General features: G+C 44.3%; 1 protein-coding gene across 1 annotated transcript in view; it reads left to right on the top strand.

Moving 5' to 3' along the window:
* The first annotated feature begins 686 nt into the window (after positions 1-686).
* The window catches only part of LOC132491938 (tubulin polyglutamylase TTLL11-like), a 94,275-nt gene continuing 68,153 nt past the window's right edge, over positions 687-26,808 (top strand). The window contains 1 exon segment of the mRNA XM_060101008.1: positions 687-1,180. Within this exon segment, the coding sequence (XP_059956991.1) occupies positions 752-1,180 (429 nt within the window). The 5' untranslated portion in view covers positions 687-751.

Raw genomic sequence — 26,808 nt, forward strand, 5'->3', positions numbered from 1 at the left:
TTGGTTAATGTCCTCAACTCAACCGCGAATCTGAAGGCTTCTCCACGGCCTCCCTGTGCCATTGGGAGCTCCCTGAGAACAGGGAAACGTGTCTCCCCTCTCAGTCTGGGGCTCTCCCAGGACCAGAAAGGGATTTCTTCAAACGGGGAGCTAATCCTTGAGAGCTTGGACTTGTCATGTCCATCATCAGACTGAGGTGCTTCTTGATGGTGGAGTTGCCTAGAACGGGTGAGGCTGTGCCTCCTCCATCAGACCGGGAGTTATCCCAGTGAGTGTGTACGGGGTGGGGGAAAGTGGGCTTCGTGTTTGAAATTGTTGTCTCTCCGGCCCAGCCCCTGGGCTCAGGAGCCCCGCAAGCGCCCAACGGCTTTCTGCCCTCAAGCTCAACTCCAGCCTCTCCCCTCCAAGTTCCGCGGGCTCAGAACGCCGGCGGGTTCTCCAACTGGGCGGGCAGAGGCCGCTTCCGCCCTCTTCCAAGATGGCCGCCTCCTCTGCGACAGGAACGGTCACGTGAGGACCCTCGCCTATGAGGTCCCCGGGGCTGGGTCGGCGATTGTCCCTTCCCGGGCCCCGTCCCGAGTCGGCGACTGCCCTTGTCAACCGGAGCCTGAGAGATCATGGCAACGGGCTCGGGCGGGGAGAGCGTGGCTGCGGCAGCTGCGGCAGCGGCGGCAGTTTGGTCGCGGGCCGGGCCGGCGGAGCGGCGGCGGCGGCGGCGGCAGCACTGGCGCTGGCACCGGCCCTGAGCACCATGCTGCGTGGCGGACCCGAGAGGGAGCTGGAGGCCTGGTGGGAGGCGGAGGCCGTGGCCGCGGCCAAAGCGCATGAGGCGAAGGAGCAGGTCCGCGTGGACCCGGGCGCTGCTGGGGAGCCGGAGCGCAAGGCGGCGGAGGAGCAGCCCCAGGAGCCGGCCCCGGCGCAGCCCCGCGCGGCCGAGGAGGGCGACGCCCGCGTCCCACCGCCGCCTCCGCCCACGCTGCCCATGTACCAGGCGAAGCCGGTGTCGGCGCAGGGCCTCTACCCGCACGGGAAGTCCAGGAGCAAGAGCCGTAGCTGCAAGCGGAGCTCGGACCGGTCCGAGGAGTACTGCTCTCCGCGGCCTGTCACCGTGGACAGCTCCAAGGCCAGGACCTCCCTGGACGCCCTGAAGATCAGCATTCGCCAGCTCAAGTGGAAGGAGGTGAGGCCCGGCCCGGCCGCGTGGGCACAGGGGGGTGGACCGGACGACCTCAGAGGAGACGGACGGCCCAGGCCAGGTCTGAGGGCCGAGCTCCTGTTGTGCGCCACGCTTGTCAGCCGCAAACTGCTCATCCTTCACAGCCTAGCCCCCAAGTCACTTCCTCAAGACGGCTCTAGACCCCTCCAGGTCAAGTTAGCCACTGCCTCCTCTAGCTCCCCTGCAGCTCCGCTCCAGCTCCATGGTCTCCAGCCATCAGCGCTGGCCTTCCCACATGGTAGATATTTGTTTATATGTCTGCCCCCTCCACCAGTTTTTGAGTCCCCGGAGGCCTGGATCCTCTCTCTGTCTTTCACTTCTTCCTTAAGTTATATTTGTTTAGCATTTACTGGTTGACCCTTGGGGCGGTTGAACCGTTTGTACTTCGGAGGCAGGCAGACCCTAGTCGCAGCACCCTGCCACTTAGCTCTGTGACCTTGAGCAAGTTGCTTCACCTCTTCAGTCTATTTCCTTCTCTGTAAAGTGAGGCTAATAAAACCTATCTCATAGTTTTCTTAGTATTAGAAGACTCGCCGCGTATTGTAGTGTAGCCCAAGTGTGCAATAAATGGTAACTAATCTTACCACCTACTCCTCTCTTCCACCATCACTGTCACCATCACATCACCATCAGCATCATTGTCATCAGTGTAGGCACTGTGTTTTATGTCTCAAGGCTTGGCTTATAGCAGGTGTCAGGAAGTGGTGGGTGAAAGGGTGAATGAAGGAATGGGTTATTTGTCTCTGAACCCATTTTAGACCCGGTGGGGGTTGGGATGAAGCACCAGTGACATCCAGAGATATCTGTTGCAGTTGGCGGAGTGGATAAAGCCATCTGACTTTATTTGCAGCACCTAACGTTATTTAATGTGCTTTGGGGAGTGTCAGGATTGTGGTTTGGGGTAGTCGCATCTGGAGGCTTGGACCCAGATGGTCTGCTGATGGTACAGGATCTGTAGCAGGCACCGCGAGGACACAGCCCCTTAGCCCTGGGTCTTAGCTATGGTAGAAGTTCAGGAATGGTTTAATGAAGTTGGAACATGCAGAGAGATGGCCACAGAAAGGATTGATGAGGTCAGAGGGCTGATATCCCAGCAGAAGGGCTCATGTGGTTTGGAGGGCAGTCACGAATCAGGCGGGGCAGACTTCCAAGTAGGGAGGTGTTAGCCATTGGGAAGTCTGATTCCAGGGGTCAGGGTCCCCCAGCCTTGGGGCTTGGGGTTCAGGGGAGGACTTTGATGCCTATGAAACCTGGAGAAAGTGAGGGAGGCTCCCAGTACTAGGTGTCTGGGTTTCGGGACAGGGTCCCAGGTCCAGACCAGAGATATGAGGACCAGAGCAAGATAAACTTGGAGAGCCTATCAGTACTATAGTCCTAATGAAGGGAGGACCCAGGAACTGAGACCAGGCCACAGAATTAAGGAAGACTGATTGGCCCAAGCCTGTGCTTAGCTTAGCCCTGGGGAGGAGAGAGACGCAAAACTGGCCAGATCTCAAGTGATGGAGCCACACGGACTCAGAAATCAGCAATCACACATGCTGGGCCAACTTCATTCACTCATTCCGTAAGTGTCCATAGTGTCCACTATGGATGTTGGGCCCTGCGAATCAAAGATGCTTAAGATGTAACCCTTGCCTTCAAGGACCTCCAAGTTCAGTAGGAGGTAAGACACAAGTAAAGAAATCATTGCAGTAGTTACAGGGCCTTTGCCACTGCTTCTTGAAATGCTCTTTTCCCAGCTATTGGCATGGCTTACTCTGTTACTTCAGATCTCTGATCAAATGCCACCTCCTTGGAGAGGCCTTCCCCCAAGATCCCTCCACTCTTCTTTATTTTTTTTTTCATAGCACTGAACTCTAGTGACATTATATTTTGTATTGTTTATTGTCTGTTTCCCTCAGTAGAATGTAAGCTCCATGAGGACAGGGGCTGCCTGTATCTACTGCTGTATCCTCAGGTGCTTCGCACATAGAGGTGCTGAATAAATATTTGTTGACTGGATGAACACCTTATGTGATGAGCGTTTCTCTGTGTAAAGGCATACATGCTATAGGAGATAGAGGGGGGCCATGTCAGGGCCAGGTGCTGGAGGAGAGAGCCCTGAGCTGAGTTCTGAGTGCTGAGAATGAGTTGGCATTATGTAGGGGTCGTCGGCTTTGGATCCCTGGCCGAGGGAGTGGGATGGACCAAGCAGAGGTGCATTTGGGGCTTTGCAGGTAGTTCAGTAGGGCTGAGTCATAGAGTCGGGGGCAGAATGGTGAGAGAGGGGGCAGGAGGGGTGAGCAGGGGTCAGATCGTGTGCTACACTGTGGAATGTGGATTGTTTTGGAAGCCTACATGAGCCACTACAGAATCTTAAGTGTCTTCTGTTTATCTGCTGTGCTACTTTGGCAAGTGAGTTAAATTCTTTAGGCCTCAGTTTGCCTGTCTGTCAAATGGGGTTGGGTCAGTGGTTCCCAGTCTCCTTACTGCTGTAGCCACATAATGGTAATGTGAGTCTGTGTGTGGCCCTTGCACAGGTGAACCCGGTGGGGTGAGCAGTTTACAGGGCGCTACCTGTAACTGCCTCCTCCAGCCCCAGTCCTGCCTGTTCTGCTCAGAAAGCGTGTTGGCATGTAAGTGGAGATGCTCATTCTAGTAATTTTAAAACATAATTCACTCACAACAAGACTTTACTATTAGACGTGTGATTATTTAAGTAGTCACGCTTCCCTATTCGTCTGTGAGGTCCCGAGGACAGGAGTGGTGTCTGACTTCTGTCCCTGATGCCCAGCAGATGGCGGGTGATCCATAAATGAATGAATGACTGACTTGCAACAGAGCTCACATCTCATCTTGACACCATAGAATGTGGAGTTTGAAAAGTGCCAGACTGGGTAAACTTTGAAGTTCCTTCCAGCTTTAAACAATGGTCATGGTATTCTTAGTACCTACCACAAAATTGGCTGCATGACAAGTAACATATATGTAAACTGGGTACTAACAAAATGTAAACACAGCCTCCCCAGGCCTCAGTTTCCCCATCTGTTACAGGGGTGCTATTGGAAAAGGTCACCTCTAACGCTCAGCACTGGTATTCTAGGAGCAGGAAGTCTGCTGGGGGCTGGGTTGCAAGGAACTGAGCTGCAGTGTCCCTTGTATGTCATGCTGTGCTGTCACTGCAGGATTTGGGAGTCCCTAGCTGGCTGGCTTTGGCACGAGTTGGGCAGCAGCCCAGGCAAGAAATAAGGTTATGAGCACCAACCAGTGTGAAAGCTCTGTGTCTCCTTTTGCGAGTGAGTGGGAGGGGCTCCACCATCGGGCTATTCAGCAGGGCAGCGCTCAGCCAGCATGGGAGTTCAGACGTTTGCTCAGCTACAGGCCACAATCTCCCTTCTTTCTCCACTCTTCTCTTTTCTGCACACACTTAACGACGATAACGATAACAGTGATAATGAACAGCAACTATGATGAAGCCTTCCACAGCCCTTCCCCCGTGCCAGGCACTCTTCTAAGTGCTTTACATGTAGCCAAGGAGTTGATTCTCCCAACAACCAATAAAATAAATGCCCTTTTGTCTCCATTTTACGCAGGAGGAAATCGAAGTACACAGAAGTTAACGTGTTCAAGGTCCGACAGCTGGTAAGGGGCAGGGCTAGCATTTGAAACAGGTTTCCACTTGAAACCAGCCTCCCATTCTGTGCCCTTCCCACTGCTCCCTGCTGGCTGATACTGGCGGACCCTGGGTCTGGGGTGGCATAGGCGTGACAAGTCCCTCCTTGCCCTCCAGGGATAGACGTGCATACAGACAGTTGCAGTCCAGCCTGGGAGTTGAGTGGGTAAATGGCATTCCATACAGAATAGGAGCAAAGGCGGGGAGATCCGGTTTTATATGCAGGATGGGGTGACGGTGGCTTAGAGAGCGTGTGGAGAGCAGAGAGAGATGAAGAAGGAGGCAGGTTGGAGGACGTCGAAGGCCATGCCGAGAGGCTTGCACTTCTGGCTGAACATAATCTCAGATTCTTGCCATATATAGACCGAGCTTCCCTTGCCCACTCTGCAGTCTCAAGGGCCCCACGCCAACTCTCTGAAATGATTCAGTTGTCAGTTGTAACTCCAGTCAGGTCTAATGCAATGGGCCCACCGTGCTAAATTTGTTTATCAAAGGACAGTTCACAAATGTTAGCTCTGTAAATTTGTAGGTAAGACGAAAGTTCATTCTAGAAGAGCAAAATCATGTTTATAGAGTCAGCGTGAAGTTGCAACGTGAGAGGGATGGTGTCCGGCTCATAGTCGATGTTCAATAAATATTTACGGAATTGTATGGTCCTCTTCCAATCGTGTGAGCCTCTCTCCCCCTCTCCTGTATATTCTTTTTGCAGTTCTGACACCCTCATTAGAGAAAACCTTAGGGAAAAGACACCATGGAGGATAGATGCCACTGTTGTTGCGAGCTGCCCTCCTTGGAGATGTCGGTTGTGTATATGTGCACAGTGGTGCCATGGACACCAGCTAACGTGAATGAGGGCACTGAGAGGTTTGACAGAGGGACCTTTGTTGATAATAGTTGGCATAAGCCCCATCCCAAGATCTGTTACAGTGTGAACTCTTTGTTTGAGAGCGTCCAAATCAAGTGCTGTTTTCTGAAATGTATCCAGCCTTTCTTCAGAACATATATATATACTTATGCTATCATCCTATTTATAACTTGTACTATGTTAGTTACTGTTTATGAAATATCATATTATGTGCTAGGCATCGTTCTAAGTGCTTTATACTCATTAAAACTTGTGTAAAATGTTTATTATGGATTATTTAATCCTCACAGCAACCCTCTGAAGTGGATCCCCTTATCATTTCCAATTTACAGATGAGGAAACTGAGGTTGAGAGGAGGTTAGTTCAGGGGTGAGCCCAAGTTCACACAGGTAACAAGTGGCCGAGCCATCCAGGGCCTGTGCTTGTAGCCAGGATGCCATCCTATACTGTCTTCTTTGCTAATCCTTTGCTGAAATCCACCCTGCAAGGAGTTACTCTATTTTCATTATTCCCAGATAACCATTGAAGAAACTGAATTGGGCACAGCAAGTAAGTGGGAGGGTCAGGGTTCAAACAGTCTGTCTTGTTCCCAAGCCCACTTTTCAGTATGTTTTATCATCCTCCACTTCTTAGCCCTCCCATTCCTCATCTGACTCATAACTCTGAAATGGCAGTGGTATCACTTAGAACCAGGAGGGTGATATTGCAAACAGGACTTCACGTAAAACACATTGAAATGTATCCTGCCTGGCAGAGGGAGCATTTGGTGTCTGCACCTTGCAAATCCTATCTCATTGCTGCCCACGAGGGAGAAGAGATTCTGGTGCATCTGACTTGCCGAGTGGCCTTGCTCCTCTGCAGGATGTGAGCCTGCTGCATGAACTGCTGTGTCTCAGACTCTTTGTGGAAGAAGGCAGATTAGAAAATGAAGAACTGTGTAGTTTAACATTCCTCCCTTTCTCATTTTAATGATAGTCATCGCGAGATTTGCTTTCCATTTTTTGAAAACAGCCTTACATTTAGGGACAGTTTATAACCTACTCCATCAGATGTTTGCCTTCAGTAGACACGTTATTTTAACGCCTAGTCCACTAGAATTTTTCCTTTGCAAGTTAAGCTTGTCACACCATAAAAATCACAATTCCCTGCCACTCTTATACAATATATATAATAGATTCATGAATCCACACTAAGGCCTTAGAGTCCTCTAAAAGATAGTAAATTCCAGGAGCTCATATTCAAGTTCTATAACTACTACAAATAAAAATATTGGTTTTTAAGCAGGTGTTAAAATTGTGTGAGCCGTTTTCTGTGTTATATAAACATGCCCTCTGTTGTAAATAGCCTCGATTTTCTTAGCATTCTGGGTTCTGGTTTTGTATCAGCAGAAGTTGAGTGCAAAAATGCAATCCTATGTTTTCTTTTTCTTTTAAATCTGTTCCTTGAAAAGAACATATTGTGAAAGTAATTGGCCACTCTTTTAAGTGGCTTCTCTAGTGTGCAAGTATTGTGTTCCGGAGCTGGTGTGGACTTTGAATTCAGACAGATGAGTTAAAAATGCTTGCCACTAATTACTTATGTGACCAAGCCAGTTGGGTACTGCATACAGAACCACTCTGAGCGTTGATTCTTCATCTGTATCGGTGGGTTAGTGATGCCTCTCTTGCAGAATTCTTGTGAGATTAAATGAGGGGATGTATGTAAAGTGCCTTAACCCAGTGCTTGGCACATTGTCTGTATTCAGTTAAGGTTACTTTTCCTTCTATTGGGTAACTATAGACATTGATTATTTGATCTATATATATTTTTAAACTAGAAAACAACTAGTATAGAATTTCATCTGCGTATATAGGTTACTGGTTAAATAGACACGACCAGCTCATTTGAATCATTTAACAAATACTTTGAGGCCTACTTTGTGCCAGGCTATATTTGGGTTCTTGGGATACAGCAGATAACAAAACCACCCAGAGACCTCTGCAGGATAAGGGAGAGTTAAATTTTTTGCATGAATGTCAATGTGATGTATTTTAGGTTTAAAAGTTTTTAAATAACACTGATTTAAAGTTCCTTTCTTTTAAAAATCAATTATACTTTTAAGGTTTCACGAGTTCAATTGAATTTTTTTTAATTTATTTTATTTTAAAATTGATTTTTGGCTGCATTGGGTCTTCATTGCTGTGCGCGAGCTTTCTCTAGTTGCGGCCAGCGGGGGCTACTCTTCGTTGTGGTGCGTGGGCTTCTCATTGCGGTGGCTTCTCTTGTTGTGGAGCATGGGGTCTAGGCACGCGAGCTTCAGTAGTTGTGGCATGTGGGCTTAGTAGTTGTGGCTCTCGGGCTGTAGAGCGCAGGCTCAGTAGTTGTGGCGCATGGGCTTAGTTGCTCCGTAGCATGTGGGATCTTCCCGGACCAGGGATTGAACCTGTGTCCCCTGCATTGGCAGGCGGATTCTTAACCACTGCGCCACCAGGGAAGCCCCTTAATTGAATTTTTTAAAGCCTCTATTCTGGACCTGGTGCCTGTCTCATCATACTCTCGTATATTAACTATATATGTCACCATGGGAAATTTACTTTAGCTATTCAAGTGACATCAGTACTTAACTTTTGTGTTCATAAAACAAATAAGGAGGTTGTTGATGTGAATGTATCCGTTAGCTGTATAGAAGAGAAGCAGATCCCCTGGGCTGACTCCTTACTTTCATCCCTAAGCAGCCCTCTCCACTGACCCTGGAAGGTCCATACCAGGTATGGGTTTGAATCTTGGCTCTGTGACCCTGGACAAGTTCCTTTACCTCTCTGAGCCAAAGGTTCCTCATCTCTAATAAGAATGAGCATAAAACCATGGTAGGCTTGTGAGGATTAATTCTGAAAATCTTTGAAGTGCCCGGTGCTTTAAAGTAAGAATACCTGTTGGTTTAGCTTTCCCTCCAGTGAATTTCTATGACACCTTAATTCAATTTTATAATAGAAAATTGATTGGTGTGAACAGGCAAATAACCTTGCTGTTGCTTTAATCAGTTTGGAGCCCCTCCTTCCCACGTGGCTGCTCCTCCACAGCCCAGTCACTCCCTGAGATTCCCTCCACGAAGGCTGTGGTTTTGTCAGAGAGAGCGATGGTCTTGTTTCTCTCTTCCAGGTGGACTAACATCTCTCCTTCTGCATCACCTCAAATCGGGCCCTGCCTTAACAGCTGCCTCGGCCGCTATTTGTGTACATGTTTGTTTCTCTGGGTGTTTTGGAACCGTTATCTAGTAATTTTTTTTTTGCGGTACGCGGGCCTCTCACTGCTGTGGCCCCTCCCGTTGCGAAGCATAGGCTCCGGACGCGCAGGCTCAGCGGCATGTGGGATCCTCCTGGACTGGGGCACGAACCCGTGTCCCCTGCATCGGCAGGCGGACTCTCAACCACTGCGCCACCAGGGAAGCCCCGTTATCTAGTAATTTTTATAAATGCTCCCTAAGTCCTGGCGGGCATTGCTGATAGCTCCTTCTCTTCCCCCATCTGCTTCTATGTCATCTGAGTAAAACCTTAGCATCCTTATTGGAGCTGGAAGAATAGGGCGGTTTGTCTCGCGTGCTGTCATCCCTAAGTATAGTGTTACTTTTCAAAGAAGCCCTTCAATCTCTCTGCCTAGAACTCTTACAAAGGCCAGTTTTCATATTTTGTTCGTTATGGTCACAGGGGGATTTTATTTCTCTTTGTGTCAGAACTGTGGTTATTGGAATTTTAAAAAGTAACAATATAAAAACTTCTGGACATCTTAGATTATTTACAAATACCTTTTGTTCAAATTCCAAAAACAATATGTGCTTATGAAAATTTATACAATTCCCAAGTATGTAAAATAAAACCCCAAAGTCCCTCCGACCCCATTCCCTGCCCTTCCCCTCTCCCATTCTCATTCTCCTCTTAGGGTAACCCCAAGATTACAGTTTGGTATGTACCTTTCCAGATTTTTTTTTTCATATTCCTATATGTATCAGGACCACTAAATTGTGCTGGAGTATCAAACAACCACAAACTATCAGTGGCTTACTACAACAAAAGTTTCTTTCTTGCTCCCACCTAGGGGGTTGATGAGATTTGGGATGGAGGTGGGGCGAGAAGGGGCTCCCGCCATCTTGGTTATTCAGAGACCCAGGCTTCCAGCTCAGCACCTGCTTCAGTGAGTCACCGAGAGGAAGGGAACGTGATACATTCTGCACTGGCTTTTTTTTTTTTTTTTTTTTTTTTTTTTTTTTTGCGGTACGCGGGCCTCTCACTGCTGTGGCCTCTCCCGTTGCAGAGCACAGGCTCCGGACACACAGGCTCCGCGGCCATGGCTCGCGGGCCCAGCCGCTCCGCGGCACATGGGATCTTCCGGGATCGGGGCACGAACCCGTGTCCCCTGCATCGGCAGGCGGACTCCCAACCACTGCGCCACCAGGGAAGCCCTGCACTGGCTTTTAAGCCTTCTACCCCGAGGTGATTCTGCTCACATTTCATTTGTCGAAGCAAGATACATAGCATGGTGAACTTCAGAGGGGCTGGGGCATGCAGTCCTACCATGAGAGTGTAAAGAGGAGAATCAGAACATCCCGCTAATGACCACCAACTACACATCATATGTACACATACAAGAGATACATATATAGTATATAAATAGAAATAAAAACAATTTTCATTTTATTTTAAATGCTGACATTGTACAATATATATGGTATTTGGCAAGTTTTTCTTTAGCAATACCTCATGGACATCTTTCTCTGTTAGTACATACAGATTCATTTCATTTTAATAACAACCAAAGAGTCCATTCGATGGATGTACCACCATAAAATGTATTGATGGATGTGTTTCCATATTTTTTGTTTGCTGTTACAAAGAATGGTGCAGTAAACATCACCGTGTACAAATGCTTCTGTAGGATAAATTCCTAGGCATTGTTGGGTCAAAGGATACGTGTACTTTGTATTTTGATAGTTACTGTCAAGTTGCCACCAGCAGTGTTTGAAAGTGCTCGTCCATGCATATCCTTTCCAGTGCTGCGTACTGTTAATCTTCTAAATCTTTGCCAAACTGATAGGTAAAAATATGTGCTTTTAATATACATTTTTGTAATTCTCATCAGGGTTTGGCTTTTTGTATATGTTTTTTAGTCATTTGTACTGCTTCATCTGTGAAATGCCTAAATGTGTTTTTGTTCATTTATCTTTTGGGTTGTTTATGTTTACATTTTGTATGTTTATGTTTTTCTTATTGGTTTGTAAATATTATGGGTAGTTACTTTTTGTTTCATTTGTGTTGTAAATCTTTTCCCCCTGTTGATATTTAAACATCTAATAATCATTTGCCTTGCGTGATCTACATTATTATAATTTAAAACATTTTTTTCTTGCTATTTACTAAAAACAGTCTTTATTTATTATTGACTTAGCTTAAGAAGGCAGAAGAAACATGCAATTCTGTCTTCAGGTACTATTAAACTCCTAGAGAATTAAAGGGCAGTGTGGAGGGCCTTAGAGTCTTACATTTCCAGGAACTAGATATTTTATGTGGAACTGTCACATATATTTATCTAAGTTGACTTTTACGTTGTGCAGTAAGCATGGTAGACCTTATTGTTTCTGTTTTACAGATGTCAGTGTGGTGTGGAATTAGATTTGGGTATGAATCCCCACCACTATTTGTTCTGTCACACGGGGCATCGTGATACTTGTTTTGTACGCTTGGTGTCCCATTTTAATAACATATGTAACCTGTATTCCAAAGTCAGAATACACTAAGTATGTGGTCTGTTTCACCTTTCCCACCATTCAAGGGTGTTAAGTGACACACAGCTCAGAACTTGAGGGTAGTGTCCTGGCTCTCAGGCCGTGTCTTGTTACAGTGGATCATACTGTTTCTCTAAGTAGAGTATGATTTCCTGGCCCTTAGAAATAAGACCACTGGAAATTAGTGTTTACTGAAGGCATTCAGTGCAGGACTGGGCTTTGAGCCTGGCCGTTAGTTTTATTTAAAACCACATTTATCACTTATGTAAATAATCCTTGGGGACTTCCCTAGTGGCACAGTGGTTAAGAATCCGCCTGCCAGTGCAGGGGACGCAGGTTCGATCCCTGGTCTGGGAAGATCCCACATGCTGCGGAGCAACTAACTCCGTGCGCCACAACTACTGAGCCTGTGCTCTAGAGCCCGTGAGCCACAACTACTGAGCCCGCGAGCCACAACTACTGAAGCCTGTGTGCCTAGAGCCCGTGCGCCACAACTACTGAGCCAGCGCTCTAGAACCCGTGAGCCACAAATACTGAGCCCGTGTGCCACAACTGCTGAGCCCACGTGCCACAACTACTGAGCCCGCGTGCCTAGAGCCCGTGCTCCACAACAAGAGAAGCCACCACAATGAGAAGCCAGCGCACCACATAGAAGAGTAGTCCCCGTTCACCACAACCAGAGAAACCCCGCATGCAGCAACAAAGACCCAATGCAGCCATAAATAAACAAACAAACAAACACACCTATTAAAAAAATAATCCTTGTACATTGTTTAAAATATTAAAATTTTGCAAAAAATTGAAAACCCCATTTGTAATCCCACCACTGACTGCAATGACTGTTTTTTAAAGGTTTTAATATTTAATTAAAAACCCAATTAAACAATGAAATGTTATTATTAGTAACTAAAAACAATTCAAACCCCTAAATATTTATAGTGCTTGTTTTGCAGTGGTGGGATTCTCTCTCTCTTTTTTTTAATCTGTATATTTTATTTTATTTTTAAGTTGAAGTATAGTTGATTTACAATATTAGTTTCAGGTGTACATCATAGTGATTCAGTATTGCAATGACTTTTTATTTTGAAGGATTTCATTTCAGTATTTCTTCTAGGCATAAATTTTTATATTTTACAAAGCTGATATAATTTTGTTATATTAACATTAATGCCCACATTATAATTTAAACCTTTTTCACACTATACAAATTTTTCATAAATGTCATTTTAATTGCTTCCAAATATCTCAGTGAAATATTTTTCATTATTTATTTTCATATTATTAAATGTTTAGATTGATTCATTTTTGAAAAAATTTGTGGTTTACTTTTTTCCCTATATTTCACATTGATTTAAGACAACTTTCCAGAAATGAAATAATTAGGTTAAAGGGCATATACCTTTTAGGGCTTTGGAATGTATTGCCAAATTGCTTTCCAAAAAAGTTGTAGCAGTTAATATGCAACAGTGTATGAGAGTTCCTGTAAGTGCTTGCTTTTGAAGAATACAATGACAAATATTGGGGAAGAGAGTGAAATAAATGAATCTTCTCTCTGTCTTTAGCAAATCTAATTCTAATAATCAGTGCCTAGCTCAGCGCAGGGCATTTTGACATGGCTATTTTGGTGTAGTCATTACATCTAAATTGAAATAGCCATATCAAAATGTAAGCCACTTTTGAATTTTCAAATAATGTATTCAGTGGACATGTTTGAGTTTCTCCCCATCATCGACCCTCTCCCTGCATCTGATTCCTTACCCCGTCCCTGTTCTTCTATAGATGAGGTAAGACTTAAGCATTTTATGTACAGTTGAGCAAAGAAACTGCTGGAAGTCTCAATAGGTTATTTCTTAGGTTTTGTCAAAAATATCTCATATGAAAAAAGGATACATTAAGAGCTGTGTTCAAATGTCTATTTCTTAGGTTTTGTCAAAAATATCTCATATGAAAAAAGGATACATTAAGAGCTGTGTTCAAATGTCATATGCCATCATTAGCCATTAGGGAAGTGAATATCAAAACCACACTGAAATAACACTTTGTACCCACTAGGATGTCTATAATAAAAAAGACAGATAATAAGTGTTGGTGAGAATGTGGAGAAATTGGCACCTTCATACTGGTGGGAAAGTAAAATGGTGCAGCCATTTGAAAAACAGTTTGGCAGTTCCTCAAAATGCTAAACACAGAATTACCCCATGCCAGCAATTCACTCCTAGGTATACACCCAAGAGAACTGAAAACATAGGTCTACACAAAAACTTGTACACTAATGTTTATAGCATCATTATTCACAATAGACAAAAAGTGGGAACAACCAAAGGTCTATCAGCTGAAGGATAAATAAAATGTGGAATATCCATACAGTGGAATAGTATTTGGCCATAAAAAGGAATGAAATACTGGTACATGCTACAACATGGATGAGCCTTATAAGCGTGTTATGTGAAAGAAGCCAGGCACAAAAGACCATATATTATGTGATTCCATTTATATGAACTGTTGAGAATAGGAAAATCTATAAAGGTACAAAGTATGTTAGTGGCTGCCTAGAGCTGGGGGTGAGGGAGGCTTTTGATGGGAGAAGTGGGGAGTGACTGTTAGGATTTCTTTTTGGGGTGATGAAAATGTCCTTAAATCAATTGTGGTGATGGTTGCCCAACTCTGTGACTATACTAAAGAATGTTGAATTGTACAATTTAAATGGGTGAATTGTATGGTCTGTGAATTATACTTTAATAAAGCTGTTGAAAAAATGCCATATGCTTATCCAGTTCTCATCATTGTACTTATCTCCTGGGTAGTAACTGGAAATATGTTTCAGAAACTTAAATCAATCAAGTGCCCCTGTTAATTCTGCATGTTAATTCTGTGTTGCCAGATTGCCTGTCAGTGGTACATGGGCTCCTTGGACACCTGTGTCTAACAGAATCTTGCCCTGGTGGCATAAAGTAGTGGCAGCTGTAACAGCACTCCAAACTTTCATCATAAGAGGGAGGGTTTTTTTTTGGGGGGGGGTGGAAATTCAGACATTTGCCTGAAGAATAAAGTTAGGGCTCATTATGGAGGCTCCATATGAAGCCTTCCAGTGATGCAATGTAGCATGGCAGTTGAAAGTATGGGCTTTGGAGCCACACAGATATGGTTTTGAAACAACACACTGTGTAACACTGGGAAAATTTTACTCTGAGCCTCAGTTTCTTTATCTATAGAATAGGCATAATACAGTCACACCTCATGGAGTTGTTTGTTGCCAGAATAAAAAGATATAATCATGTAAAGTACTTAGCCTATAAATACCTGGTATGGTTGAATTTTTTTTTTTTTTAAGCCCTGCCTTCCCTGGCTCTTAGCCTCATTCTTCCATCTTCAAAGGCACCAGAGTTGCATCTCTCTGTGCCTTTATTCAGTAGTCAGGACTTCCTCTGACCACAGACAGGAAATGTTCTCTCTGATTTTTTAAATTAATTAATTAATTAATTTATTTATTTATTTATTTTGGGCTGTTTTGGGTCTTCATTTCTGTGCGAGGGCTTTCTCTAGTTGTGGCAAATGGGGGCCACTCTTCATCGCAGTGCGCGGGCCTCTCACTATCGCGGCCTCTCTTGTTGTGGAGCACAGGCTCCAGATGTGCAGGCTCAGTAGTTGTGGCTCACAGGCTTAGTTGCTCCGTGGCATGTGGGATCCTCCCAGACCAGGGCTCGAACCCATGTCCCCTGCATTAGCAGGTAGATTCTCAACCACTGCGCCACCAGGGAAGCCCCAGTTGAATATTTTTAAGTTAACATTTGCCCCTAAGCTTCTCTAGACTCACTTCACATTTTGCATGCCTTGAACTTTATCTACTGCCGACACCGCACTGCATGTGGTTATCTTGAACCTTGGTGCTGTGCCATTCCTCTTTACCTTTGTTCATATTTTTCCTTCTCCTTACTTAGAATGTCCCCTTCCTTTCTTTCGCTAACTTACACATTCTTCAAGGATCTCAACTTGATTAGTTTTGCCAAAGAAGCAACTTTTGGCTTATTGATCCATCTCCATTGTATCTTTGTTTTCTGTTTCATGGCTTTCTGCTCTTTATTTCTTTTCTTCAACTTTTTGAGGTTTATTCTGTTCTTTTTCTGACATTAGGTTGGATGCTTAGCCTACCTTTTCTAATAAAAGCATTCAAGACTACAAACTTGTCTCTAGATACTGCTTTAGTTGCACCCACAAGTTTTACTATGTAGTATTTAAAAAGTCACCTTTTAGTTCTACGTATTTTAAATTTTCATGAAAATTTTTTCTTTGACCCATGGGTTATTTGAACTGTGGCTTTTTAGAGTTTCTAAACATATGAGGTTATTTCTACTTATTTTATTATTAATTTCTAACTTCACTGCAGTGTGGTTAAAGGATGTTCTTCCTTTTTTAATTCTTTCCTCCCTTCCTCATGCCCTCCATCTTCATTTTGTTTTCCTTTTTTTTTTTTTTTGCTTTATAGCCTAATACATGGTCATGTTCTATGTGTGCTTGAAAAAAGTGTATGTTCTCTAGTTACTGAATGCAATATTTTACATATGTACATTAGATTAACTTGTGGATTGCACTCCACAAATTTTGTAGTCCTAATATTTTTGTCTGATCTATTCATTACTTAAAGAGGTATATTTACATTTCCCTGTATGATTATGGATTTCATATCATTTTACATTGAGTTTTTTCTTTTTCCATTTCACCCTGTACTAGTCTGGAAGTTATACATTCTGTTTTTATTCTTCTACTGGTTATCTTAGAAAACTTAATATGCATATAATTTTGCAAAGTCTAGAGTTAGTATCTTCACTCTCCTCTTAACAAGACAAGGATCTTAGGATGCTTTCATTGTGGTTGCATCCCTCCTGACTTATGTGCTTTTGTTGTCCAGTATTTTACTTCTATCTTACTTTATCTTTTTTTTTTAACTTCACATATTAGACCTTATTTTTATGTTACATAGTCTTGGTGTATTTTAGGTTTACCCACATGTTTACCATTTTCTTTGTTCATTATTCTATTTTACGACTCAGACCTTCCTTCTGAGGTCATTTTCTTTCTCCTGGAGTAATCTTTTAGAAGTTCCTTTAGTAAGGGACTATTTGTAATAGGCTATCGGTTTTGTTTGTTTGTTTGTTTGTTTTGCGGTACGTGGGCCCCTCACTGCTGTGGCCTCTCCTGTTGCAGAGCACAGGCTCCGGACGCGCAGGCTCAGCGGCCATGGCTCACGGGCCCAGCCGCTCCGCGGCATGTGGGACCTTCCCAGACCAGGGCACGAACCCGTGTCCCCTGCATCGGCAGGCGGACTCTCAACCACTGCGCCACCAGGGAAGCCCTAGGCTATCCGTTTTTATTTGTCCAAAATTACCTTCATTTTGCCCTCACTCTTGAGAGATAGTGTTGCTGCGCATACACTGCTAGGTTGATCGTTTTATGATCTCAGCCCTTTGAAGATATGCCACTGTTGGTTCACTTCCCTTTTTGCTGTTGAGAAGTCAGCTCTCAGTCTGCTGTTTTCTTTTGCTCGTAAAGTGTCTTCTTCTTTCTGGCTGCCTCTAAAATCCTTTCCTTGTCTTAGATGTCTTCAGTGTCATGACTCCCTAGGTGAGGATGTCTTTTCTGCTTGGGATTTGTTGAGATTCTTGTCTCTGAGGTTTGTTATCTTTTATTAATTCTGGAAAATTCTCATCTATGTTCTCTTTCAGTATTATCAATCACCCAATCTTTCTCTTCTCTTCCAGGAGTAATGAGTTAGGTGTTTGTTGGACCTTTTTTTGATAGTGAGCTCGTGTTCCCTGCAGCTTTTTTTTTTTTTTTTTTTTTTTTTTTTTTTTTGCGGTACGCGGGCCTCTCACTGTTGTGGCCTCTCCCGTTGCGGAGCACAGGCTCCGGACGCGCACGCTCAGGGGCCATGGCTCACGGGCCCAGCCGCTCCGCGGCATATGGGATCCTCCCAGACCGGGGCACGAACCCGTGTCCCCTGCATCGGCAGGCGGACTCTCAACCACTGCGCCACCAGGGAGGCCCTCCCTGCAGCTTTAATCTCTGATAATTCTTTGAGGTTTGGGCTTAAAGTGAGGACTTTCATCTTTTGCAGATGCTTCAGAGGGCTCTACTACCCCAGGACACTTAAAACTAAAGTTTAGGTCTTAGGCTTTTTAGGTTATTGGCGTAGCTGAATTCTGACTCCAGGCTTGCGTCAAGAGGGGTTATGACGGTGCTCTGAGAGAGGAGACTCCTGTCCTTCTCTTTCCCCTTCCTGAGCCACGGACAAGACAAGGCAGATTTTCTTCTAGTTCACCCTCTGAGGATATGGCTTTGCAGATGGTCTGGCTGGATATGGGAGTTTCCAATGTGATGCGTGCCTTGCCAGCAGACATTCAGGGGCCAGACCACATGCAGAGGTTAGGCCATTGCCTGTGTACACGGAAAAAGATAATTACACTTCCCTTTTAAAAAGTTCACCCCAGCTGCCCTACAGAGAATAGATTAGAGTTCCAGCGGGGAGGCAGAGGCAAGTTTGGATGCTATTGTAGACCCCAGGGGAGAGACGGTGCTGCCTGGGACAGCATGGTGCTGGGTGGGGAAGCTTATTGATTGAGATGGTCTGACTCTTCCCCTAAACTGTAAGGTATTCAGAGTGGCAGGGAGCTTGTCTTATTCATCTTTGAGTCCTTCATGCCTGGCACAGAGAAGGCATTCAGCAAATGTTAATTGAATTGAACTGTGTAATCAGTAATGGTTCTAGCGCTGTTTTTTTGTGACTGTTTTCTTTAAAGGGAAATGACATAAAGGCATTCCAGGCAGTGAACTCATCCTATCTCTGACATTGTGAAGCTCAAGCCAGAAATAGAGAGCCAGCTGTTTGTCAGCCCCTGCAAGCCTTAGGTTTTGGCCAGGTTTACTTTCCATGATAGCATAGCTTTCTTTAGCCTCTGCACTTGTTCCTTTCTTACGGAATCTCAGATTCTATTTGAAACTACTTACATAAAGCCTTACCCTCTTACTGGGCCTTTTTCTCTAGGCAGGTTGCAAAGATGTCCCTCTAATGGTATGTTATAACTGTGAAACCTTCTGACTCCTAAGACATTCTTTTTGGGAAAAAGTGTTCTGTGTCTGAGGAACAAATGGAGAGGCAAATGGTCCCTGCTGGGTGACAGTTTAATAAGCTTCAGCTGGCCGCTTAGGGCTGTTCTAAGAGTGTATGCATTACTGTTCCATTAGAATGTGTAGAAGTATTTCTAGAAAGTACAGTGAAATAAAGCATACATATATGATTTTAAATTCTGAGGCCTTGAAGATCTTCATTTAAACAAATATATGTGGAATGTTTCCTGAGCCCCAAGCCCCATGCAAGGCACTGCCAATAAAGACACAATCAGACACCATCCCTGTGCTTGAACCAGGATCACTCCTGGCCCATACTGTCCTTTCGTGTGAATTAGAAAAAGGTGCCCCCTCCTCAAGGAAAAAGATATTAAATTAGTCAATATATTATTTCCATTTCAACGACAAATTTGTTACAGCAAATGGATTATTAAGGACAAATGAATATTAGTTATTAAATAATATTTACATGGTATCATAATGAAGTACTTACTGACTTAAACTTAGAATTCAGAAATATTCTGGCACAGTAGACAAACATCAGATGATTGAACTACAATATGAAACTTCAGATTTAACTAGTGCACTAATACCAATGAAGGATTTTTTAAAAAGTTGAAAGTAGGGAATTGCTTGGTGGTCCAGTGATTAGGACTCCACGCTTCCACTGCAGGAGGCCTGGGTTCCATCCCTGGTCGGGGAACTAAGGTCCTGCATGTGGTGCGGTGTGGCCAAAAAAAAAAATTAAACAGTTGAAAGTAGTCACCAATTATACTTCAGATGGAAAAGTAGATCTTATTTAGAAATACAGTCTATTTTAGATTTTATTAGATCAGCAAAGTCTTTTGATAATCTGGTTTGTCAAAGGGGAACAACATATAGTCCTGTTAAAATGAGAGACTTGACTACTACATGCCAGAAAATTCTCATCATAAATATAAAATGGCCCAAACAAAATCATCTGATGGGGCTTCCCTGGTGGCGCAGTGGTTGAGAGTCCACCTGCCGATGCAGGGGACACGGGTTCGTGCCCCAGTCCGGGACGATCCCACGTGCCACAGAGTGGCTGGGCTCGTGAGCCATGGCCGCTGAGCCTGTGCGTCCGGAGCCTGTGCTCCGCAACGCGAGAGGCCACAACAGTGAGAGGCCCGCATACCGCAAAAAAAAAAATCATCTGATGATGTTTATTTACCAAACCAAGATATTTCTGAATTCCTGGTTTAAATCAACAAATACTTTCATTACAATAATATGTAAATATTATAATTAGTATTTGTTATCATGAATAATGCATTTGTTGTAGAGTAAAATATATAAATATAAAATATGAAAAGTATTCCAGATATTAAAGATGCCTGCATGTGCACGGCATCACTGCATCCTTGTGCATGACTTAAAAGCCACACGTGGTGGCCTTGGGAGGCCCAGTCTTGGGGGTGCAGAGATAGCTGATGATTCCAACGCGCAATGCTAAGAGTTCTATTAGAAGTGTGCACGAAGTGTGCTGGGGGCCAGAGGGAAGCAGGCCAACTGGGAGGTATGGCAAATGCCGGTGCGTGTGAGAGGCACTCAGGTGAGTAAGGTGCATGGTCTTTTGGACATATTTCGGCTGTTGGAAGCCTGTAAGCCTTCTTTCTGGGTTCCTGCTGCATCCTGGAGAAGTGAGATAGCTGACTTCCAGATTGGTGAGGTGTTTCTATTTTTAGATGGACTGTGTGGATCTCTCCTCCTGCCGACGTCTTCTGTCTTCAGGTCTCTGCTCTCACGGCATGAATCAGCTTTATTCTGTGGCTTGTTAACTTTTCTTTCTTTCCCGCCAGATTTCAGATTCAGCTCAAGGACCATATCCGTCTTGTTTATTATTGGCCCCTCACACTCCAGTGCACAATGCCTGGAATACTATATAATAAGCTTCTGACAGATATTGGCTGAGATGATTTGTTCATTCATTCCTCGGACATTTCCTGAACGCTTACTTTGTGCCATGGACTCCACTGCGCCCTGGGCGAGCAAAGAAATGACACCCCGTGGGTCTCTCCCGTCACTCTGGCTACTATGGCCCAGTGGAGGAAGGGCAGTGTTAAAGGGGGCGTGGGCGCAGCCGGCTCCGATTCAGAGCCGGTGGGGGCCTCTGAGCCGAGTGTGGAAGGCAGAGGGGGTTGAGCAAGGTTTCGGGGTGTGGAGTCAGGACAAGTGTTCAGACAGGGCCAGCAGGCACGGCAGCATGGCGGTAAGCCACAACGCTGGGGACTGCAAACGTTCCCTCTGGCTGGAATACAAGATTTGAGGAGAGGAGAGCAAGGAATGCTGTGACCTGAGAGCCCAGTCGTGAAGGTCCTAACAGCACACTGAGGGCTGGGGAGCCACGGGAGGGATTTAAACAGGTGTGTGTGTGTGTGTGTGTGTGTTTCTCTAGAGCCCAGCCTGGAAGAGCATGAGTGTGCCAGCCTTGGCCTCAGCTGCAGAGGGGCAGAGAGACAGAGTACGTGAGGGAGTGCGTCCAGTCCTATGTCTGTCTTGTTTCTGTCCTGTCTCTTGCCAGGAACATCTGCTTTTATCTGGAGGTCATGCTGCCAGGCGTTCTCTGGGGTTGTCCTCTAGGGGGCTCTTGCCCTACAGGACAATCCTCTGCCACCCTCCACCCACCCTTCCCATCTCCAGCCTCCCCTGTCTTCTGTCCCGACACCAGTGATCACTTGTCATGTGCCCTTTGCTTTGCAGTGTCTCTGGCCTTGACTCAAAATACTCGGGGGGTCTCCCCACTGCACAGACAGGGACTGTCCTAGTCATCGCTGGATCCCCAGCCCCTAGATCAGCGCCTGACACTTGTAGCTGCTCAGTGATGGCTGTGGACACACCGTGCTCTCAAAACCCAAAGCACTTGGCTTGTTCTTGGTCTTGGTTTTCTTTATTTGCCGTGTGTTTTTGTTAGACTAGGCTAAATTGTTGTAACAAGCAGACCCAAATACATAGGGGCTCAACAGAATGGCAGCCTATTTCTCGCCCTTGTAACACCTGGGTAGTTATTCAGTTTGGTGGGGTGACATTTGGAGACTCAGGATTCTCCAGCCTGTGGCCCTGCCACCCCGTGGGGTCTCTGCGTCAACAGCCAGGTCCCAGGAGAGGAAAGAGTGAGGGGGAGCACACATGTCACTTCTGCTCACATCCCAGTGGGTGGAACTGGGGCACGTGTCACACTTAACTGTCAGAGGAAACCAGAGCTGGACAGTTGTGATAAAAACAGATTTTCTTGGAGAACTATTGCAATTAGGGAAAAGAGTCTTCAGTATGCAACTGGGCTCCTTTCCAAATACAGTCAGGACAAGTGGGGATTGGTAGCCAAGGAATTTGATTAGATATTGAGGGAGATCAGATATTAGGGGTGGGGCATTCTTGCTAAACTGCCTTTAGCAGGATTCTTGCTAAAACTGCGATGCAGCGATGAGCATGGAAGCCCAAAGGTGGAGGCCCAGTTGGGAAGAGGGTTCAGAGGAGCCTGATGGAAGCTGGGTCAAGGAGAGAGCCTTTGTCGCTGCCAGGGAGACTAGCGTTGTGTCCAGGAAGGAGAGGAACTGGATTCTGGTGAACTTCCCGCAGTCTCTGCCACAGTGCCGTGTAGAAAAAGGATGTGGAGTTTGTCAAAACTCCTGGTTCAAATCCAGGTCTGCTCTTTGCTAGCTGTGAGTGTCTGGATGAGTTACTTAACCCATCCAAACTTTGAGCCTCAGTCTCCTCAGCTGAATAATGGGGGAGAGTAACCCCACCTTAGAGGATGATTGAGAGAGAATGTAAGGAAAGCCCCAATGGTACATAAAAGGTGTCTAATCCATTGTGACTATTATAACTCTGGTCGTTATTACCTTTGTTGTTACCATGTATCTCAATTTTATTGATTGACTGAAAATTTAATAATATGCACATGGCAAAAAATCTGCATAGTATGAAAGTATAAACACAGAAAAATATGTCTTTCACTCATCCCACCTTCATTTCCCTTCCTCAGAAACAACCACCATTAGCAGTTTCTTGATATGTTTCCAGAGATTTGCAAACATAAGCATATGTGTGCAAACAGCCTTTTTTATTTACCTAATGCTTTCATATGATACACCCTATTCTACACCTTTTATTTAACAAAATAACTTAGCTATTGCTTCATATCAGTATATATTGATTTACTGCATCTTTTTTTTTTTTGTGGCTGCATAACATTCTGTAGTAGGAGTGACTCATCATTTACTTAAGTTCGTGCCACACTGACACTCATTTAGCTGTTTAGGGGGCTGTTGCCACCATATCCTGGTATATATCAATATGTCTTTGTGCCCTTGTGTGAGAACAGCTGTAGGATGAAAATCTAGGATTCGTACGTTGCATTTAATTCTCTTCAAAGATAGGATTTAAAATTTGGAAGGTTTTTCACTTGGGTAACTATTGTGGAAAGAAAGATTAGGAATTAGAGACCTCACTTGTCATGAGAAGGTGAGATAAAATACATTGTTTCTTTATTTTTAAAACCTTTGCTAATACAGACCCCTGGTCCCTCTTCCCGTGGTGCCTTGGATTCCAGATTTTGCAGCAGGAATATTTGGCCGATTTATAAACCGGTACAAATCAGCTATTAGCTTCAGAATGTATTTTCCCACAAAAACGAATTGTCAACCAGCTTTCTGAACGCCACACTTGTTAAAGAAGTTAGATTCACCACAGTGGAAACAAAGTCCACTTTGTTTTGTTTGTTTGTTTTTGTGGCTGAGAAGCAAACGCTGTGGAGTGCTTTCTCTATGTTTGATACTTTCTCATAGATGGCCTTATTTAATGCTGACAAAGCTTTGAGGTGAAAAATATTATCTCTGTTTTCCAGGCAAAGAAAGGGATAGGTTCACAGATGTTAGGTAACTCGCCCAAGGTCACACAGAACCAAGATTTGAGCTCAAGTCTTCATGACTATACCACTCTGTGATCCTCTCCTTCTTAATTAGAAAATTCGGAACTTTCCTAAATGGCAAAGAAGTTTGACCTGTTGCATAAACATCTGCTGATTAGCAGTGCCTCTTAAAGATGCTGTGGCCTTGCTGAGCTTAGTAGAGAAAGAGGGTCTGTTATGGCCCCAAGTTCGGTATCTGACATGCTTAGAACTTACCTCATTAATCAGGCAACTCTCGGGTGATGGTCCAGTGTCCACTGTCGGCTCTGCTGGTTTCCACCTTTGAATTGTTTCTACCCTCAGTTCTAAGGCAAGATTGCTCTCTGCAGGACCCTGGACTCTGGCTCTGTGATTTGTGTCCTTCCCTGGTGTCCTCCCCACACCCTTTATCCAGCTTGTCTTCTTACTGTGTTTTCTGTCTCTTAGCAAAGGAAAGTTATTTAAAGCACTTTCTAAACTGCATGGCGTTGTTATTTATTTTTAATTTTTATTGAAGTATAGTTGGTTTACAATGTTGTGTTTTTGGTGTACAGCAAAGTGATTCAGTTATATATAGACTTTTTCATATTCTTTTCCATTATGGTTTATTACAGGATATTGAATATAGTTCCCTGTGCTATACAGTAGGACCTTGTTGTTTATCTATATTTAGTAGTTTGTACCTGCTAATCCCAAACTCCTAATTTATCCCTCCCCCACCCCCTTTCCCCTTTGGTAACCATAAGTTTGTTTTCTATGTCTGTGAGTCTGTTTCTGATTTGTGAATAAGTTCATTTGTGTCGTATTTTAGATTCCACATATAAGTGACATCCTGTGATACCTGTCTTTCTCTGTCTGACTTACTTCACTAAGTATGATAATCTCTAGATCCATCCATGTTGCTGCAAATGGCATTTGCATGGCATTATTATTACTGATGACCCACAACCCCCATCGCCACCACTTTGCTCCCCTCGTTCTCCAGCCTTCGAGCTGGTGTCACCTCACCCTGGAGTCTGCTCTTGTTTCTGGAACCTTGGTTCAGTTCTCCCAGCTCCCAGGAAATCTATTGCCTATAAACAAAATTAGCACCTCAAAACTCCCTCCCACCCCCACTTTTTAAAACATCCAGAGAACCACGTTAGAATTCAATCTACATATACTGGGACGCCCCGTTTTTCCAACATAGCTTAGAATTAGTGCCTTGTGCCTGTGAATCTCTCTTTTATTAATTTACTATATCTTTATTAACTGTTGTTTCCATATTAGTACAGTCCTTCTCTTGTTGGGCTATAAATCCACCCTTGCTTTATTATTTATTAACAAACATTTAAGGGGCTGACCGAGTCAGACCACCACCTTCATTATCTCACACATTCCTCAGAATAACTCCACAGAGAGGGTGTTATTAGCCCCCTATGCAGTTGGGTAAAATGAAGCTCAGAGAGGTTCATTAACTTATCCATGTTTCATCTAGTAAGTGGTAGGCCTGGGATTTGAACCCAAGTGTTTGGATTCTAAATCCATAACCTCTCCCAGATGAAAGCCAAGGCTTGTAGTTTCTTATTATCTTGTTGCCTCAATTACTCTATTCAACTCCTTAATTAGTGATGACTCCAAGTTAGCAGAATGTTACTGAGGCTTCTGGTGTGGGAATGGGTCTTGTTTTGACCGCAGTCACAAAATCTATACTGAGAAGACACTACTTAAATCCAGAATGAGAGACAGTAAAAATCCACAGAAAATCCGGAAGAGAGAGGGACCATTTTTATGTGACTGGCTAACCGATTGATCTCTAGAGGGTTTTTATTTATTTTTTGTCCATTCCTTTGCTTCTTGAAAGGCTAAATTACTTCAAGGAGCTCCACCCAGTTCTTAAAAATGTCCAGGAGGGACTCCCCTGGTGGCACAGTGGTTAAGAATCTGCCTGCCAATTCAGGGGACACAGGTTCGATCCCTGGTCCGGGAAGATCCCACATGCCACGGAGCAACTAAGCCTGTGTGCCACAACTACTGAGCCTGCGTCCTGCAATTACTGAAGCCCGCGTGCCTAGAGCCCATGCTCTGCAACAAGAGAAGCCACCGCCATGAGAAGGCTGTGCACCGCAATGAGAAGCCTGTGCACTGCAACGAAGAGTAGTCCCTGCTCGCTGCAACTAGAGGAAGCCTGTGCACAGCAATGAAGACCCAACGCAGCCATAATAAATAAAGAAAAGAAAATAAAAGAAAATGTCCAGGAGATTGCAGTTAAGTAAACTCCCAGCATGTAGGGTTTTAGGTTTTCCAAAGTCTGAACTTGACATATCCCAAACTTGTCTGGTCATAAGAAGCACTGGGGCATTTGTAAAACTTTGATTTCCCGGTAGGGGTAGGACCTAGGGAATCTTTATTTTTTTTAACAAGCCCCCTTGGGCCGATTCTTCTGATCAGACTAGCTTGGGAAACACTGAGTATCAGCACTGGGAATTAGGTCCTCCCTGTGGGCTGTCCTCTTTAGATTTGAAGCACAGCTGGTCACATTGTATTACAGTAGAAGGAACAGGAATTCTGGAGTCAGAAAGCACAGGAATCAAAACCCCAATCTGACCACTGATAACTTGTGTTATCTCGGGCACATAACTGAATGTTCCCAGCTCCACATGTCTGCTGCCACTTCCTCTGCCTGGAAACAGGAAATTGTTTCCCTTTCTCTCCCCACCTCTTCTCGACTCCTTTGTCCTCTTATTCTTTTTTTTTTTTTTTGATCTACACATTTTATTTATTTATTTATAATTTAATTTTTATTGGAGTATAGTTGATTTACAATGTTGTGTTAGTTTCTGCTGTACAGCAAAGTGAATCAGTTATACATATACGTACATCCACCCTTTTTTAGGTTCTTCTCCCATATAGGTCATTACAGAGTATTGAGTAGGTCCTTATTAGTTATCTGTGTTTTATATAGTAGTGTGTATATGTCAATCCCAATGTGCCATTTTATCCCTCCCCCTCTTTCCATAAGTTTGTTTTCTGCACCTGTGACTCTGTTTTGTACATAAGTTCATTTGTACCATTTTTTTAGATTCCACACATAACTGATATTATATATTTATCTTTGTCTGACTTACTTCACTCAGTATGACAATATCTAGGTCCATCTATGTCTCTGAAAATGGCATTATTTCATTCTTTTTATGGCTGAGTAATATTCCATTGTATATATGTACCACATCTTCTTTATCCATTCCTCTGTCGATGGACATTTAGGTTGCTTCCATGTCTTGGCTATTGTAAATGGTGCTGCTATGAACAT

Source organism: Mesoplodon densirostris, chromosome 6, assembly GCF_025265405.1.
Source record: "Mesoplodon densirostris isolate mMesDen1 chromosome 6, mMesDen1 primary haplotype, whole genome shotgun sequence".
In the NCBI taxonomy this organism is placed as follows: Eukaryota; Metazoa; Chordata; class Mammalia; order Artiodactyla; family Ziphiidae; genus Mesoplodon; species Mesoplodon densirostris.